This window comes from Panulirus ornatus, chromosome 34, assembly GCF_036320965.1.
Source record: "Panulirus ornatus isolate Po-2019 chromosome 34, ASM3632096v1, whole genome shotgun sequence".
Taxonomy (NCBI): domain Eukaryota; kingdom Metazoa; phylum Arthropoda; class Malacostraca; order Decapoda; family Palinuridae; genus Panulirus; species Panulirus ornatus.
Window position 1 is genome coordinate 14,394,217 of NC_092257.1, and position 19,665 is coordinate 14,413,881.

The 19,665-nt window shown below is 41.7% G+C and overlaps 2 protein-coding genes across 2 annotated transcripts in view; both read right to left on the reverse strand.

Moving 5' to 3' along the window:
- Positions 1-4,975, reverse strand: part of LOC139759895 (cytochrome P450 4C1-like) — a 28,152-nt gene extending 23,177 nt beyond the window's left edge. The window contains exon 1 of the mRNA XM_071682454.1: positions 4,693-4,975. The gene's annotated coding sequence lies outside the window, so the exon portion shown is untranslated. The remainder of the gene's footprint in view (positions 1-4,692) is intronic.
- Positions 4,976-5,115: 140 nt separating this feature from the next.
- LOC139759899 (uncharacterized) lies at positions 5,116-7,422 on the reverse strand. Its single transcript, XM_071682457.1, has 3 exons — positions 7,361-7,422; positions 5,811-5,974; positions 5,116-5,623 (listed from the first exon to the last, which is right to left on the reverse strand). The coding sequence occupies exons 1-3, from the start codon at positions 7,362-7,364 to the stop codon at positions 5,441-5,443; spliced, it is 351 nt and encodes a 116-aa protein (XP_071538558.1). The 5' UTR covers positions 7,365-7,422; the 3' UTR covers positions 5,116-5,440.
- Positions 7,423-19,665: the final 12,243 nt, after the last annotated feature.

Consider the following 19,665-nt stretch of genomic DNA (forward strand, 5'->3'; position numbering starts at 1 on the left):
ATGTGAGGAAAATTCTCACATAAAACAAATAAGTAAACTGTCAAACTCTGAAATCTGGCGCCACATTTGATAAATGAAAAAGAATTGCGCTATAAATCAGAATTTCATGACAATATCCAAAGCATTTTCTTTTCAGCTTTTCCCTTCTACTATCCCAATTATTTTCTCCAATCTACCTCAGTCTTTACAATCATTTCTTGAGTACTAAGAAAAGAAGACTGCTATTTGAAGACCAACAGATGCTCACCTCTCAATCATGTTTGGCCATCCAATTCCAACATTGCTGTAATGAACACCGTGACTTGACAATCCAGTTCACAGTATGGTCCAGAGGAAGCCGAGGGTGAAAATTACTCGTGTGGCTAGTTTTTGGGCCGGATATCAATGTTTCATTCAACTTGTTCCCTGCATCTTCCTCCACATCGTTTTTCTTTTTTTAGTTTTTTCCTGATGTCTGTCTAGTGATCATACGATGTATGTCACTAACCAATGGGCGAAGCTGGGAGGAGCCCTCTTTTTTTAAAACTATCAATTTTCGTTCGTAGTTCATGTTCTGTATAAGTTTTTAATAGGCTCGAAGATGCAGTCGCTTCATGCGACTGGACCTGAGACAAAAGAAATATATATATATGGAAGGAGACAATAACTAATGTATTCTCTTACTATTTCTTGTGAATCATCTCTAACGCGGGGCATCTTGCAGTGATTGGCTGATATGTATCAGGAGGAGGTACAGGAAGCTGGGGAGAAGATTAAACATTTATGATGATACCAGCCGACACATGAACTAAGAATGTTTTGCTATCATCGACGTCGAGTTCCTAGTCTGTGAATTCTTTTTGTTACTTCTGTTTTGTTGATAAGTTTACTGCATTAAACCATATAAACTTAAGGTAGACGATACGACTTTTGGGCGAGGCGGTACTTCACTAGAACACAGAACACTACGGCCCTTTGTTATTACGGCAATCATACCCAAAGCTTACATCTTCATGTTCCTCACATGGTCGTGCTCTGGAAGTCACCCACAGCCATTAACTTAACATTCATATCCCTTAAATGTATCGAGGTAGGTTGAATCTCAGGTGGCTGTTATTCGATTTCATTACTAAAACTGACTTTAATCAGATTTTGAAACGTCGGTTTTCCGTCAAAACGTAGGATTTCTGCTTACAAAGCTGCATTTTCGTCGAACACTTGCGTGTAGATGTCTGCGGGTTAAGCCTGAACCTATCAACCGCCAGGGTCTGCTGGTTAAACTTTAGGCCTTTCAACTACCAAGGTCTTGAATCAACGGCGTCATCATCAAGCAACATCCGCCATGTGAAAAATCGTTTAACATTTTCCTCGTGTGTTACAGGTACACACACACTGTCTGTGGCTCGTAACCCGCACGCAGTACTGTATCTCATTAGCACCGAGGAGTTCGCACCTCGATGATCAAAACTTATTTAAAGTGAGGATTCTGGAATTAGGGTGGAATATTCGTATACAAAAAAAAAAGCATAACACTAACTAGTTGCATAATCAAACAATCCTTGTTTGTATAACAATTCAGCGTCGGAATTTGAAGTAATCATACGAAAGCGTAATATGGAAATTATCTATTCAACTAAAACATTCACCGTGGGGAGAGCATCTTGTAGCTGACAAGGGTCTGCATTCTTTACCACTTCTTTTGTTGCTATGTCAGTTTGCCATAAATGGGTTCCTCGTTGTTGTTTGATGCAAAACTCTCAAATTATGGAGAAAACCATTTACCACCTGAGCTAAACTATGACACATCCTATCAAACATAATGGAATGAACTTTTACCGTCTGAGCTAAACTGTGGCAGACACAAAGTGCTCTTAGGTCCGTCTAGCCCTTAAATGATGTATTTAAGTTCCCAGGAATCTCGGTGCATCTTTATATTAACGCTAATCCCTTCCCAGGTTGATCACGAGCACTGGTGCCCACATACGTACCTCGGTTTATGCCATATACCTGTTTGTCCACCAAATTCGGACAAGACCAGCTAGGACGGCCGTGAACCTCCTTAACTACCAAGAAACACGAGCTGATGACGATGATGCTAACCTAACGACGGAAGGTTGACTCGCTAAAAGTGGTACAGGTGCGAGATTTTCGCATCATCAGGCACTAAACGGTGCTTCCTTTTTTCTTTTTCTTTTCATATTCTCATCAAATGTGTAAAATCCCCGGGTATACACAACGAAATTTCATTATACTTTCCGTATGTGATGCTGGAACTTAAAGTTGGCGAGACTTAGATCACTGCACGGACAAGAGCCCCCGGGTGACGAAAGTAAACTAAACTGAAAGTCTGAAGGGAGAGGGATGCTAAGGGATTCTTTACCATGCCCAAATCTGGTACCAGTTAAATGTTCGGCAAAATGGCATGTCATAGGGTTATCTCTAACCAGGAAATTCCTAATGTGGGATATCGAATTCTGATTTCAACAATCGTGCTGCCGACACGCGTTGTCGTTTTACAGGAAGATCTCTTCCTCAAAAGCCAAACGGTTAACCTTGCTCTATGACCCCTGCTTGGCAGTCGAAGCGTACCCACATCCTAGGTACCAACCCAAGCAAACACGGCTCATATACGCAGTACCAAACATTTTTTTTTTCACTTCACTGTGTCCTCTCTCACTTTCTCTTCATCTAGTTCATATACAATTCATTATTCTCTACAGCTGCTCACTAACTCGTCACAGCTCACATTACTACGTTCCTGCTTCAAATACCACCATCTGGTCTTTGTTTTCGTTAGCGTTCACTCGTATCTTGTTACCAACATTAATAACATCAATTGTATCCCCCTGTTCTTTTGTTTACTGACATAACACAATAAGACACCAGACAATACTACGTGTTTCTCGTTTATTTTCTCTCCAAATGCCAATCCATTGTTGCTCTCACCTTGAAATTCCAGACATACTGAATGAGGACACTATTCACTTTGCTTCACATTCTCTACCACTGTCAACATACACTCGTAAAGGAGATACAAAAGCTTCAAGGACTCTGGCTAAGAATTTTATATCAATTACATATGAAGTAAAACATCATTGGGAATATATGACATGTATGACCATAAAACAGATAAAAACTAATAAACTGCGCGACCAAACGAGTCTCGTTTGCTTATTGCTTTACAGGCGTATTGATTGTAAAGATCTCTAACGTTATATATATATATATATATATATATATATATATATATATATATATATATATATATATACATATATATATATATATATATATATATATATATATATATATATATTTATTTATTTATTTTGCTTTGACGCTGTCTCCCGCGTTTGCGAAGTAGCGCAAGGTCACAGACGAAAGAAATGGCCCAACCCACCCCCATACACATGTATATTCATACACGTCCACACACGCAAATATACAAACCTATACATCTCAATGTACACATATATATACACACACAGACATATACATATATACACATGTACATAATTCATACTGTCTGCCTTTATTTATTCCCATGACGCAGGGAGTGGCTATGCTGTAGCGCCGAAATGGATGAAAGCAAGCATGAACATGTACATATGTATAACTGTACGTCTGTGAATGTGTATGTATATGTGTATTTGTTGATATGTATATGTACGTGTATGTATATGTGTAAATGAGTGGTGGGTCTTTCCTCGCGTTACCTCGCTGACGCGGGAAACGGCATCAAGTATAATGGAAAAAAAATCTGGGATATGCCTATGAAAAGACAACCACACTATGACTTTAGTCAGGAATATTTCGCTCTTTGAGGTGTATAAGACTACTAAGTACAAGCTTTTATTTTCACGTTTGTATCAAAATTTCCATGTGAATAAAATCTTTGTTGTCTCAACTCTAAATTCATACTCTAAAAACACAGACAATTTCAAAGTTGTGTACGGAAAAGAACATGTCATGAAGTGTTATACTTTGATCTAAACGCCCGTATACGAAACCGTGCTCTCGTACGAAGCAGGGTAGCTAGAGCATTAGTACTTATTCTATTACACATCTGCCACATACTCATATACCGCTCTATAGTTACAGCAGTCGAAGTACTCGCGCGAGTACTTGAGTGTGAGTACGAACACTGGAAAAACATTCATCCGTGCGGGAGAAGCACAAATGCAAGTACTTAAGAAACGACTACGTATGAAAAGGGCACTCAAGTTCAAGACATCCGTATGTGCTGCTACCTACCCACAATCAAGGCACGGCAATAGTATCCCCCGAGACCGATGACTGTTGCAATCCTAATGCCGACCGTCGTTATGTAAATGCCACCCTCCCCTAATTAGCATACTGTGCACTGGTTGGTTAGATTATTTGGGTTTTAGACCTATCAACTGCCAGGGTCATTAAGAACGTCAACGTACAACTCTCACTATGCATGTGGCCCATGATACTGCACTGCTAAAATATCATCTTTTACTGTTTGGCCATCTTAACACTTCTAAGTTTAAAAATGTATTTGTAATGAATAATACAAGTCATCTGAAATTATGTGTTCGCGCACGAAATTATCGGAATTAATAATGATAATAATAATAAAAATAATAATAATAATAATAATAATAATAATAATAATAATAATCTCGTTATTCTACAAACATTAAGGCAAATCTTAGGAAATTTCAAATTCAACGACAAATCACTGACCTAATCTATCCCCGGCATATGTCTGTTGCACGTAGTTTGGCGACCATTAGTTGAAGGACTTCGAGTTCCAGACATCCTGGACAAGGCAGCTAGGCTCGCGGAAGAGTAGTCCTTGCTAACAGGTAGTAGTTTGTACAAACAGGTTTGCTATTTCTGACGGACTGGTACCGTCTCCTTCCACTCCTCAAACCACACCATGACATCACAGAAAAGATTTGAAGTTCAACCGACCGTTGAAATACGAATCACGAATCAATCTCATTTCACTTCTGTTGCGGACTCCTTCCTTCCGGCTAGCCCATCTCGTTGCTATGCATGGATCGTACAAGGACAACTGGGAGCCAAAGGCTACTCCTGAAATATATCTCTTCACTTCAGACTTTTGTCTGATTCAGTCCTATGGACAGTATTTGTCATTTCGTTGTTGTTGTTGTTGTTGTTGTACATTCTCATTTGATGGCGCAGTATCTTCTATTTCTTCCTAAATCGCAATAATGTGTCTGCGATGTGAGAAGTTAAAAGTGTACACTACATTCATAATTCCGTGCAATTATATAACAAATTTCAATGACGGATTGACTTCGTGTTGTTCCCCTTTTGGTCACAACACTGAAAATATGTTTTCATGAAATTTCATGGCTGTAGCGATGTCTCGAGTTGTGACGAAATGATGGTGAATGAGGCAGGCGTTCCTTCTGATCGTCACGAGAGGAGAAAGTAAGTGGCTGATGCGACGTTGCTGGCCGGATCAGGTCCGCCAGCCTGTCCAGGACGGAGGGTCCAGAGCCACCTGGATGGGCGTGGTGAAGCCGGTGCTGCGACCAAATGCGCGCGTCTTGGCCCCTGGTGTGGTGACGCCGTGCACCCGCCCGCGATGATCCGTCCAGAAGGTAATGGGGGCTGCACCCAGAGGGAATGTGCATGGCGGTGGCTGCACGAAAGATGGAAAGACAAAGAAACATTAAGGAACCTTCACAATGATGTAAAGTTACACTTTATATCTAACTATATAGTTAAGAGATTTATAAATAAATGGCCGCGCTATAACCGTAAATACAGAAAAATACGATCCACATTCATTAAAGAAGGATAACAAGGTAGCATGCGGCTGACCGTACCTCATTGGAGCGATTCCTGCCGCTGCTGGGGTGGCTGAAGGCATCTCTGGTAGTAGTGGTTCGCAAAGCGACATCCTGATCAGGCGCGTCTTCTTCAAGCTGCAGCATTTCCGCCTCCGCCTCCCACACCCTTCTTAGGTGCCTGCGTCGCGGACCTCCGGACCCTACAAGGACGAAGGTTAGCTTGTCATTTGCTGCTGTGATCTCTTATGAACGTATCCACCACCTCCTTTACCAGTGTCATCGCCTGTTTATTTCACTTTTGACAATATATTTGCCACTTATTGTTTCTCCCCTTTCGTTAGCGCTACTTCGTTAGCGTTACTTCATTACTAATTCAAGTCCATACGCAACACACTCGATGCAGTTGCGCCACTACCAAAGCATCTGCACAATATGCCAAGTCATATCACCAGCACAATCAGAACTAACAGTCGACCGTGAATCACAACGACTGCAAATTTGAGCGCCAAGCTATTTTCACCACACTACAATATGATCCATACAACTACCTACTGTATACCATGTCCCAATTAGCACCACTGGTAATACTGAGGAACTTATCGTAATCACCAGTCATCAACAGTAGTATCAACATCAACATTATCAGAATAATGGTCGCCACCAATGCCCCCAGCACCAATACTCTTCAGTCAACGCAAACGGGCAAAAATCGTAGCGCTACTGAACTCTATGTAGAAATGTCATTAATGTATCCAACCTTCCATTAGATGATTCAGAATCGTGTGTTCTTTTAAACATCAGTTATTCAAAGTGGAAAATCTTGGTGATAAAATTCCATATCAAAGAAAAACCCAACTTGTTTCATTACCTTATAATCCTCTGATCTCCTTACATAGTTGTGGGAAATCTGTGTTAACCTCGCCGCATTCTACTTTACTACTCGATCAATTGAAAAGTTTCATCTCTCCTCATTCTTTCTGCTTTTCTTTGTTGTACTTATACAAAGTGGACGCAATGACAAGTCACATAACACTACTAGTACTAACATCATCAGAAAGCAGGAAAAGAATTAATGTTGATATTTCCATAGTGAGCTTTCTGTAATTCAATATTAGACATCTAATTCACGGTATTTCTGCATCGATTTCAATGTTAGTCGTCCCTGTCACTCGATATATTGATCGTATAACTGTGATATATCCTTCCGTTTCTGTTGGAGCCAGAAACATACCAACAATTGAAATATTAGATATGTGCTGAGAAATTGACTTACACATAATCCTCAAAGAATTATATATATATATATATATATATATATATATATATATATATATATATATATATATATATATATATATATAATTACTCACTGCCATGCAAATGTCAACTTCCAACGTCAATTTCTCCAGCCATGTCGGCTGCTATGCATAAACAAAAACAAAACTAAAATTGCTAGTTATTCTTACAAAGCAGAAGAGATAGCAGGCATGATCACCCACAACGCTGCCAAAAATAGAATACTATAACTGTTTGTCAGTGCGCAGCATGTCCCTAGTAAATTCATGTCACAAAAGACGAAGCCTCACCCATGAAATGCTTCTTGGCCAGAAACACTGTCACGATCCAAACCACCTTCACAGGAGTGTTTACCACAACGCTCTCCCTAACCCAACACCCCCACGCCGCGCCTGTTGCCATGGGAACACTTCCTTGTTGCCATATGATAGGGCGTTTTCCTCTTTAATGGCATCTTTGAGAGATAGTCAGCCAAGTTATGGTTACTTGCATTATTTCAGTAGAAACTATTTTTAAGGAAACGTAAAATGAAATATCATCATCACGTAAAAATGCAACTGACTGTTTCAGTGACGCAAGAACGTGAAGGCAATTGGCAATTTCACCTTCAGACATTTACGACAGGTCAGGAACAATGTTACAAAAATAACCTTGGCTAATTCTTGTTCTTCACACAACTTCTTCATGCTATTATAGTCTATCCTTCCCTTTCCTTCCTCGTTTAGTATTTGCTACTGATCTTTCTCATCTTCCCATAGTAATAACCTTCTCCCTAACGATGCTCAGGCGTGTGACACACCTCCCTGGATGGACGCTGCCTACCCCCTACATGTAATATCCCGCCAACGGAGGGGGTCTGCTATAAATATAACACCAGCTGAAGGTGGAGGTCACGTACCATATCTTTTTGGTATACTTCACTCGAATCCCGAAACGTTAGCCGTATCTCATCCTCCATCTTGGCCTCTCGGCATCTGAGGTGTCTTTTGCGAATGACACGAGAAACATACAATGCGTCCAAGCCAGCCTGTGTCCCGAGTGGTATATTTGCACGCGACAGGCGTCTGAATTTCAGGCAGGAACTGACCCGTCCCTCCTACCCGGGGCCTTCACACAACGGCCTCTTACCCCGAGCTTCCTCATCTGATACGTCCGTGTTAAAGTAGTACTCCAACACACACACACACACACACACACACACACACACACACACACCTTCTTCCTTGATGAACCCTTGAACACAATATGATGGCCCAGCAGATTATACACAGGGTTAAACACGCCTCCACTCAATCTCTTACTTCAGAATCCATCAAAATACATTCTTGACCCCAATCCAGATACTTCTATTTATCCTAAGACATTCCTTGTACTTCATCAACCAAATCCAAACTGATGAGACATCACCTCACTACCCATACTTTGCCCGTATTACCAACCAGTGCCAACAATAGCAGCCTTGACTCTGCCTAGATACAGACCCTTTTAAGAACAACTATACATCGATACGGTCTGCGTTACCAGTCCTTCCAAAAGACATGCAAACTCCCTCAGCATGGAACCTCATTTCACACTCAGAACTCTTCCTTTTTAAGAATTTTTTTCTGAATTCACGCTTTTTCTTATATATATATATATATATATATATATATATATATATATATATATATATATATATATATATATATATATATATATATTCCTTCCCTGCTTTTTGTAAATCTTTTTGTATATTTTTTGATTATCATTCACACATAATATAGCCTCTTGATCTTTGTTGTATTTACATTAGGAATTCCACGCCAATATGAGAACTGCAGTGTATAACCTGCCGCCCAACAAATGAATAATCATGGCGTCACTGCTTCACTTATATTCGAACTTTACCCTTAAACCAGTCCCATTCCACCAATGTATTCGTCAGGGAATATCATGTCGAAAATGCTTCACTCATTTATTCGAACTTTGCCCTTTAATCGATCCCGCTCAACTCGCCGCCGTTATATATATATAGGTCGCGTAGGTGTCCGCGACTCCGCCTACAAGCGGTGAGCACGCGGGTGAAGACGCCACCTTCGACAACGCTCTGTATCATCGTCGGCGTAGGAGGAAAAGGATAGCGCGCCGCCGAAACCCTTCCCGCTCCTAAGGAATCCACCTTACCCTGCTCCTGCATGGAATGCTGACGCAAAGCAGAAATAGCCTTTTAAAAGGGGTTCTGGAGCTGTATACAAATTATAATAAAACGCTTTGTTCAGCAGGAGCCGCTCGCTGACCCGAAACCATCTTTCGAAACACTTCGCCCTTAACAAAGACCTCTTCCCTTATTTTAGATTATATTGTTCAACTTTACAGACACACAATTTCCATGTCCTGTATTTCCTCGGCTGATGTTCTTATCTATAAAGATGTCCTAGATACCTTTCTTCTCAACGAGAAACAAAAACATCAAAATATCAGATAAAGGTGAGAACGATCGATGTGTTGTAACCATCTTAATATGTCTCATTAATGAGAATTTTCTGCAGTTTTCAAAGGATATCTTAATCTACAACGAATGTAAATATCAAGCTACAGAAAATAAGTAGACGAAGAGATGTATCTAAATAAAACAGATGTTTACAGCATTCTGCATTCCTGCGCACACACACACACACACGCACACACACACACACACACACAAAGTGCCACATCTGGTCACACATATCATGATCCCCACTGTCTCAAACCCCCATACATTAACAATTCCATCCTGATAATAGTTCACCATCTATACTGTCACCCTAAATACCCACAATCTCACATCACCCCATTACCATACCATCTCTGAACTAACAGCACCACACTCCTCCCACCCCTACGTAGCCAATACCTTCCTTTTCTTTGAACTTATTAATACTCCTATTTCTACAGCATAACTCACATCTTCATCCTCACATCTCGGTACCCACATTACTCGCCCCATTCCCACCAAATCTACGCAAACAGCTCACAACCCCATCTCCACACCCACTATTCTAAGTTTCTGGCTAGATTCTGTCGTAAACATATAAGAACAATAAAAATTCTGTCTTAGGAAAAAAGGTAGCTTAACAGAAAACTATCTAGTTTCAATCGAAACTGCACAGCACTAATTGGGTAACCATCATCCTCTTCATTGCCAGGAAATGTACACAGATTCACTTGCCTACCCCTGTGCTTCAGCTGCCCACCCCTATGCCTTACGTAGGCGCACCTAACCTTGTGCCTCAGCTGCCCATCCCTGTGTCACAGTTAACTGTGTTTGCTTTCCCCTCCTTCCTTGACTCTCCTGACCTCATCACATTTTCTGAGCCTAAAACCCTCTATATCTAACATCATTTTTCCTCTCTCTCTCTCTCTCTCTCTCTCTCTCTCTCTCTCTCTCTCTCTCTCTCTCTTCTCTCAAATTTGCCTGTTCTCCTTGCCCTTTCACTTGTTATAACACTCAATAAATGTACTGATGAGACACACAATGCACTTAGGACACTAACCAGGACTTTAAGCAAATTAGGATGCAGAGCAGCAGACACCCAAGAAAAGACTCGCCATACACTTCTAAGATGGAAAAATCCTCACACTGCACTGAAGAAACAACATAATCGTGAAACGTAGAATTACTCATGACATGACATGATGAGAAACTCGGGGCAAACTCAAAATGTGTGAAAGCATTAATTTGTGTTCGACACATGACATAAATCACTAAAGTCATGATGATATTTAAGATGCACTTTACTCATGACCTAAAACACTCAAGGCATGAAGAAACCTCATCCAACAGAAGCATGCTCGACTTGTTCTGTAGTGTGATGTAGTGTACAGAAAAACTGCTTCTACATTATGACTGACAAAGTGCCTCACTAAAAAGATTATCTTTATCGATAAGAAAAAATAATTATAAAGGAAACGTAGAATACTCTTTAAGAAAAAAAATCCTTAATAAAAGGAAGATTTAAGAAATAGAAAAGGGCTACAATCTGTGCAACATACTCCTAACCTCACATACCCATGCTCTGAATCTGTGCAACATACTCCTAACCCCACATACCCATGCTCTCTTCATCTCCGTTTGTCTCCACCTTGTAGCTCTGTTCTTGCTATTAACGACAGTATAACAAATAAGTGGCCTTTAAAACCAAACTTTCTTTTATGTGAGTGTGACCTTTGACAGTTATAAGCAAAAATGGCCTATTTTCTAAACACACACACACACACACACACACACACACACATATACATATATTATCTTTAGTGTTTAACCTTTGATCCTCTGAAATCTATCCAGATACAAGCACCATATCATAACACTGTCATCCTTTAAGACAAATATTTTCATCTACCTAAGTCCCAGTTAAACATCCATATTTACCATAGGAACAATTGATCACGTACTGTGTTATAACTTTCACGTCGTGGTGCACTAACCTCTTTTGCACGTAAATGCCTATGTACTCCAGGTATGTAAAAGTGGCATTAAAGCTGATTAACTTGGAAAGCGACAGCGGGACAGAGGGAGAGGCACTTGTGTGTGTGGCCACATATTATGATACACAGCAACCATAATTATGGGAGCACCAGCTGGCGACTATTATTCCAAACTCATACATAACGTCTGGCTTTTCCAGCTTTCATTTCATCTAATAAACAGAGCACACCCTTGTTGTCATCCTAAATTTTGTAGTAGCAAGTGTATTTTATTTTCTGATACAGTTGGTTTACGGCTTGAAATAATTCAATTTCATCATACCATTACTGGTTTTATTCCACGTCAACACCAGATTTTCATTATCAATCTTCCTTGGATTTTTTCAGCACCTCCCTCTAGGGTAAGGACTCAGACTAATTAATCCCTCTCAACATTAGTCAAGCTTTTCCCTGTATCATATGAAGACACACTAAGTTCTGTTGTGAGGTTAAGACGCAGTTGTTTTCGTGTGAGGAACATTTGATCTTCGCTCACAAGACAACCATGTTTGGTGTGTGCTTATGAGCAGTGTCATTCCAAAATCTAATCTGTATATTCTACATCGTACGGTAGCAACACATTTAATATGACAAATCCTCGACACCAAATTGTTGCAACTACGGGTAAAGATCTTTTGTGATTAGGTCTGTTGCTTTCCAACTGCTTCAAAGATTCACGTCACCGCAGAAACGGGTTCAAATTATAATGAATATAAATCATATTAAAGAGTTGAGTCCTGACACTTAGAAAATAAATGTCTCACAGATTCGAGTCATGACAGTAATATGATTTCCTATATTACAAACATGATTTTCTATATTACAAATTCAGTCAAATAATCACACTACTGGGACCATTCGACGCCTCATCGTGAGGGATTCGAACAATCCCCTTAATAGTTCGAAATGTGAAACACATTCCTCATTTTACAGTTACAGTCAGTGGAATGCAGACGAAATCATTAAATTTCTTATAATCCCCACAAACGAGACGGAACTATATGCATATAGCATGTCAGTCTACCCGTACCACATTCAAAGGCTTCACCCTTCAGAGCAGAGCCCTCCCTAACACACCCCTTCAGCAGTCGCTTATACATTGTACTGTGGAGAAGAATGTACGAAAGAAATGGGGAATGTGTCAACGAAAAAGGCAGAGCGAAAAATGAAAATTGGGAAGTAGAAAGGAACGGTAAACAATAGCATGTATCATGGAGTAGAATGAAACCATTGTAACAAGTCTATCAGGTTGGGAATATGAAAGCCTCCGATGTGTACGTAATTGACATCAAATACATGGTGGCTTATGGTAAATGCTATCCTAAATTCTCAGAAATTTAGCTTATGTTTAGCCGTGAAAATATGGACAAAAATTTCACCATGTTATCAAATACACCTATCCAATATGGAGCAAACAAATCTGCTTAGTGACAAGTTAATCCATTGAGACATGATAGCAGACGGAAATGGTCTTCACTTTCTTCCCAGTGCAGGTACACAAATTCCCAGTAACCATTCTTGTGTCAATAGTTACTCTGAGATAAACTTTAGTTTGGACATTAACTTTATTCATTCTAGCGCTGAACATGCGAAACTGAAGCTAGTAAATGTTGACCTTGAGAGAATGGCATAGTTATAGCTCTTAATAATATTACATTTTTTATAAATGTTACGTTTTCTTAGATATGTTTTAATGACAAACTACTACAAAAACGATTATCCCACAGTCTGGCCTTATTCACAGATTGAGTGTGGTTGATGTGGTTGATGTGGTTAGATGTTTAGTATATTGTCTCATTTACTGTAATGTATTGACTACGTTTTTGATAGCTGCTGCAGTCAGAGACGTGACCAAGACTGCAAACAAACAATCACGACTGGCATGACCATTGCACGCGACGCCACGACCCTTGATCACGACGCCACGACCCTTGAGCACGACGCCACGACCCATGAACACGATAGAACGACCTCTGACAAGACAGTGCAACCTTTAAGCATGACATTGCGACACTCAGCCACGAAGGAGCGACCCATACGCAAGATGACCTGGCCTTTGACCTGACCTAAAGGGATCTGGTTATGGTACTAATGTACGTACATCACTGGGATATTCCACAGATATAACACTGATGCTGAGTAGGGCTAGCTCATGCAATGCGTATATATATATATATATATATATATATATATATATATATATATATATATATATATATATATATATATATATATGACTACGAGTATCATAGGAAAATAATACTTTATAGAATTATGGAAACCTAACTTACTTAACCAATCATTATTGAGGCAACGACTATTAACAAGTGGAACAGTGGAGGGCGTGGCGGGACAGTCAGCCTTCCCGTGGGGATCGAGGTTATTACACTGTAGCACAAACGTCACTTAGGGTGATTTGTAAGGGTCACTTTCCCCCGTACACAAAATCCCACCGGGCACTGCCTACGGTAAGGCCAGGCTAACTAGATTAGCCAAGCATATCTGGCCTACTTCTCTGTACTGAAGAGGATGATGGGGGTCTGGATTACGTTTCTTTTCATTCCGTTCTCTTTATCATCTGCACCTTTCCTAGTTAACCATATCCTAAAGAGAGATATGAAGTTGTAAATACGTTCTCTTAAGTTTGGCTCAGTTACCCGCTTGTCCTACTTTTCAGCTATCATGACGAGGGTTAACAAAGAGGTTTATATACGTTCAGTTTCAAGTGTTTCGAAGCAGCTTCGTATCGCATGAACTCTTTCAGATCAGGCAATGCCAGGTAACGGAGCCGAACTGAATTCCAACTCGATGTCTTACTGATACAGCGGACATCAGTATCGCAAAGCAGTATCGCATGCAAGGCCGTGTGGCGATCGAGGCTAGTTAAGGGGTAAGTGGTATGGAAGACTTGCCCAACTCTAGACTGAATGGCAAGATGCGTTCATTACATGAAGTAATACACGAGTGGAGCAGTTAAATGTGACCCCTGCGGCACCGGTACATGGGCAGTTCCCGTGGAACAAGAGGCAAGGATCAACTTGACATGCTCATTATCAAAGGTGCTCGAAACTGGAGCAATGCGGTTCGATCCTTGAGCACAACGGTTCAACCCTTAAGAAAAACTATTCGATCTTTCATCATGATGGCTTGGCCTTTAACCCTAAGAGAGTTAAGGTGCTTTCTTGAAGTTCCTTCGAAGCCACAGTCACACACTACATAAATCATATCTTGTGCTTCCTTATCCTATATTCTACTCTGAATATCTCAATGAAGTTATCGTTATTTACGACCCATCGCACATACAATTCTCTCATTTGTAGATAATGTATTGACTTTTCAGTTTCATTTGCGAAGTGATAACTGTTGCCTCTATAATTACCCTCCTTATCAAAGGATCCAACTGCTTAGCATAAAACTAGCATACAGGGCGAAAGCACCTCGACAGCACACCACAGCGCGTCGGTGCAGCCACACCAAATCATCACCCGAGGAAATACAACACGGTTGATCTAATCAAACACGGCCATTTGGGACTGGAGAGACCATATCCACAGTGAAGATGGATCACCAAGAAGAAAAAGTGTGCTTCACTCGAAACAAATATCAATGGTGGCAATGTGAAGGTTAGTAGCGAGAGATGAGGCAACCCGCCCCTTGGGGAGGAACGTGAAAAGATTCCACCCAGACTATAACACACTCGCCCTTGACGACTACTCACAAACAACCAACACTACCAAGGTCGCTCTTGCCACCCGACAGGACTCGCTGGCCCTAGTGTCGTCTGCAGCGACTGGAGTCAACACTGGGTAAGGGACGCCACGTCGATGATCAGAGGGATTCACTAGTATACAACATGGGTACTAATAATGGCTGGGTGTGAGGAGCTGTGGGACGGAACGAAGCTTCACGGATATTCTTGTCTCGGATCACGATTTGTGTCCAGTGAGGCTGAACAGTCGAGATGTAGTAAGGTGTGTGTTCAACAACTGTGTACATTTATATTTTCTGGATGTGAGAGATCGATCTCTGCCCACCAGCTCTATTTTGCTGTATCAGGTTTTCAGCGATTGGCAAGATACAGGAAATCATTGATTTTGGTACAATATGCCATAATCCTGTTTCTCATAGTCTCCAATTTTGTAACTACAATACGATTATGACTAACGTATGAACAGTAAGAGTATATCGATTTTTCGAGCCGCTGTAAATAAAAGCCCTTGGTCAACCCTTGCAAAGTGAGTAATGAAATATTTTCAGTAAGGAAAGAGAACCACTATAAGGATGATATCAGCTCGTGCTTTGCCTGAGCTTGAAGCAGTTCCTAACTCGAGTCAGAATGGTTCGGTGGGCGTGAGCTTGAAGCATTTCCTCAAAGGTGTCGAGATAGTTCGGTGGGCCTGAGCTCGCAACGGTTCCTTACAAGTGTCGAGGTGGTTCGGTGGGCTTAAGCTGGATGCAGTCCCTAACTAGTATCGAGATGGTTCAGTGTGTCTGAGCTTGAAACTGCTCCTAAGAAGTGTCCAGATGCTTCGGCGAGCCTGAGCTTGAAGCAGTTCCTTACTAGTGTCGAGATGGTTCGGTGTGCAGTGATTCATATTGATCAATACTGTGTATTGACTTGAAAGTTAATGCGGTGGAGACCAATCCGGAGTGTGGGGTTCCAAGGCCTCTTCACATTGGCCTCATGCCACAGACGTTACCTCTTGTGGTCGCAGCACCAGACCTCCTCTCGCCGCTACACGTAACGTGACCCAATTACAATATTCGTTAGGAAGAAAAACAACTTCTGAATATGGGGCAAGTGGCGAGGGACCCAAGGACGGACGAAGAGAGGCGTACGGAGGAGTGAAGAGAGAACCGAAGAGCGAGAGAGAGTTCTACCAAGAGAAAGTACTATGGTGCTGGGAGACAGAGGAGGAGGAGGGACATAATGAGATAAAGGTAAACAGAGAGAGAGAGGGAGAGAGAGGGAGCACACGTCACACCCGTACCGCATCCGCCGACGACACCCGACGCAACAACCGCGGCACCGCCGTCGAACTTCACTTTCACCTGCTGGTGGCTAGAGGAACGAACGATCCGCCCAGCAAGGAAACGCGTCGCTTGCTCAACACCAACCTCCCTCTCTCGCCTCTTCCCAACCCCGTGCCTCCGACCGACTGTCATTATTCACTTGGGTAAGTGTTCACATGACCCTCCTGCAGGCTACAGCTCCGTTTCTTTGTACTTGGGGAGTACAGTTGGCCTCCCATCCGCAGGGAAGGGAGCGGACGCAGCGGTGGAACCCTTGATGAACAAGGATGGGTTACAGCTACCTACGTACCCTCTAAGACACAGAACTGCGATCGAGGGAACTCAGACTGCTGGGTCTGTGCACAGTGTAGAGTGACACTGCTCGGAGATTATCTCTAGCCACAGAGACATTGCCATCTCAAGACATGGCGTGGTGTGAATAATGCCAGATATCCACAGGAACTCTCAGTTTGTGGGGGAAAATAGATACCCTATACTCGTCGCATAAACACACATACACACATATGCATACGTAAGGATACCACAACAAATACATATACTCACACACACGTACAAGTTCCTGAAGGGATTAGATGCCACAGTGCGAAGATGCACACAATGAGCTTCCCACTCACAGGCGGCATTGCCTAAGCGGTCCCTCACCAACACCTCAACGTTAGGCTCTAGAGTTACGAACTTCGAAAAGAAAGGTCTGTGTAGGTAGCCAACGGGTTCGACGCGCTAGTATGGAGCATTTAATGGTGTACGTCGGTACGGTCACGTTATTCTTCCCAACCATCAGTGGTTAAGGTGGGGGTGTCCGCCACTCGTCGGCAGCAACCAGCAGAAGCAGTGTCGTAACTCCCTGTTGCTTGTCGACCGTCTCAAGGCCAGACAAACATGTTCTTCTTCAGTAGCACAGAGATGATGCTCAGGTTTCAGTGGGTCACTTTCTACGAAAACTCGCTGACTGGCTGTCTGCAGAACTTGTTGATCTACTCCCCTGGGGATCAATGTTTTTTCAAGGGGACGCAATTGCTTTAAAGCGTCTGGGGCTGTTTGCAGGAGCCACACCCACTTTCTGCAGCAGCTACTTCGCCAGGACTCTGACCATCTGTAGCTACGACACCGTCAAGGACTTGGGGAAAGGCAACATAATTTAAAGACAGAATCTAGAATGTTACTCATAAATGATCGGCAACAGAAGGCATCCACTGATCAGCCCAAACCAAAAGAACACACTGCTGGAGGTGGAGTCTACCTACGGCCTGTGCACAAACCACAAGACACCAGCCTGCGGCAGGAGTACCTCGCTGCTACTGAGCGATTATCTGAGGGAAATTTTCCACGAGACTTTGGACGATGTTGAGAGAGTGAGAGAGAGACAATTACACACACACACACACACACACACACACATACACACACACACACACACACACACACACACACACACACACACACACACACACACACACACACACAAAACCATTCACACAATTAACAAAAGACATTAGAATGAAAACATCTGAGTTAATCCCCATTTTAAGAGCTTAACTGTTTGGAGAAATGAGGCCAGGCATAATATTTCAACTGGCGTCGTCTTTATTTACATAAATTAGAAATTCCTTTAATTAGTATATGGCGTTCCCTACACTCCAAAGAAAATGGCACTCGGGTGATATACCCTGTGTTACAATGGTCGATTTCTCTCTCTGTTGTCAATGTTAAGACTTATTGAAAGATATTTGAATCGCAACTTCATCCACATAATTTGTTACGTATGGTGTGTAAAAGTAAGTCAAGTAAAGACAAATCATTTATGTATATTTAAAGAAAAGAGACAAATACTGTCACTCTTCACTTGAAAATGGTAAGATTGAATGAATATATGTGTATATATATTCATGGGTTCGAATCTTAGGCGCGGCAGAAGGCCCAGATTCGACCCAGGTATTCATCCTCCCCTCAGGACCGGTCAATAAGCGGGTACCTGGCTTAACCTGGTGTGTGTGTGTGTGTGTGTGTGTGTGTGTGTGTGTGTGTGTGTGTGTGTGTGTGTACACAAGAGTAAAAACGTGGTATAAACAAACGAGGGTAAAACAAGGGTGTAAAAGTATGTCCTCGTAACAAACAAATAATGATCACACACACACACACACACACACACACACACACACACACACACACACACACACATACACACACACGTTACCCAAACGTCTAAGACGTGCACACAGACACCGTCGATCAAGCCACAATTTACGACAAAATCCAATCAAGAATCCGGACTCGAATCTAACCTTTTTAAAACCCCTACTGGCTGCCCCGATCACAGCACGCGGCAATAAGAGCAGAAACAATCACCATTCATACTCCTGGTCCAATCACAGTCTTCGAGATTTATGCAAAGAAATGGTAATTTGACATTAAGGTTACTAGCAAACGATTGTCTTTACACAGCACTGTATTCTAACCACATAACTATTTACATCTTGACCAGAAAACGTTTTAGATAACCTTAAAAGACTATAAACGTTTATAGTCTTTGATATAACCCAAACTTAGTAATGCCATCAACTCTGTCCGCTACCTTACTCAATCTTGTTATTTACCTTATAAGTCTGAACTCATTTCTTCACGTCTATATAAAAAGAAAAGCGCGATGTGTTCATATATCAAGAAGAAATCAAGAATAATAGAAGATAAATGACATTTATGAAGTAAAATTCCATCATATGAATGTATAATGGGATATGTAGTAGGCTGGAGACTCATGAAATATGAGGGACATGTTGACGAAGCTATGAGATCCTGATAGCCTCCCTCACACCGGCCAACAACACCACCTGACGACCTATACATACAAAAAGCCAATTGTGTTGTGATGAAAGCGTAGGATACGGTCAACTGTGATGTTTTTGCTAAGGTTTTCCCTTTTCCAGATGATGGTAGCGACCATCTGGTGCCAGTAGCCGACTCTTTACTGTTCCTGGATTGTACTATAACCCTCCTGAGTTCGTGGCGACCATCTGCCGGCCGAACCCGACGCTACTGCTTCCCGACGAATGTTAATGTTGACGATGTCATTTCGCTA

Coding starts and splice junctions, on each gene's coding strand:
- LOC139759899 (XM_071682457.1), bottom strand. Junction 5,624..5,810: donor GCAGGAATCGCTCCAATGAG/GTACGGTCAGCC, acceptor TCTTTCGTGCAG/CCACCGCCATGCACATTCCC.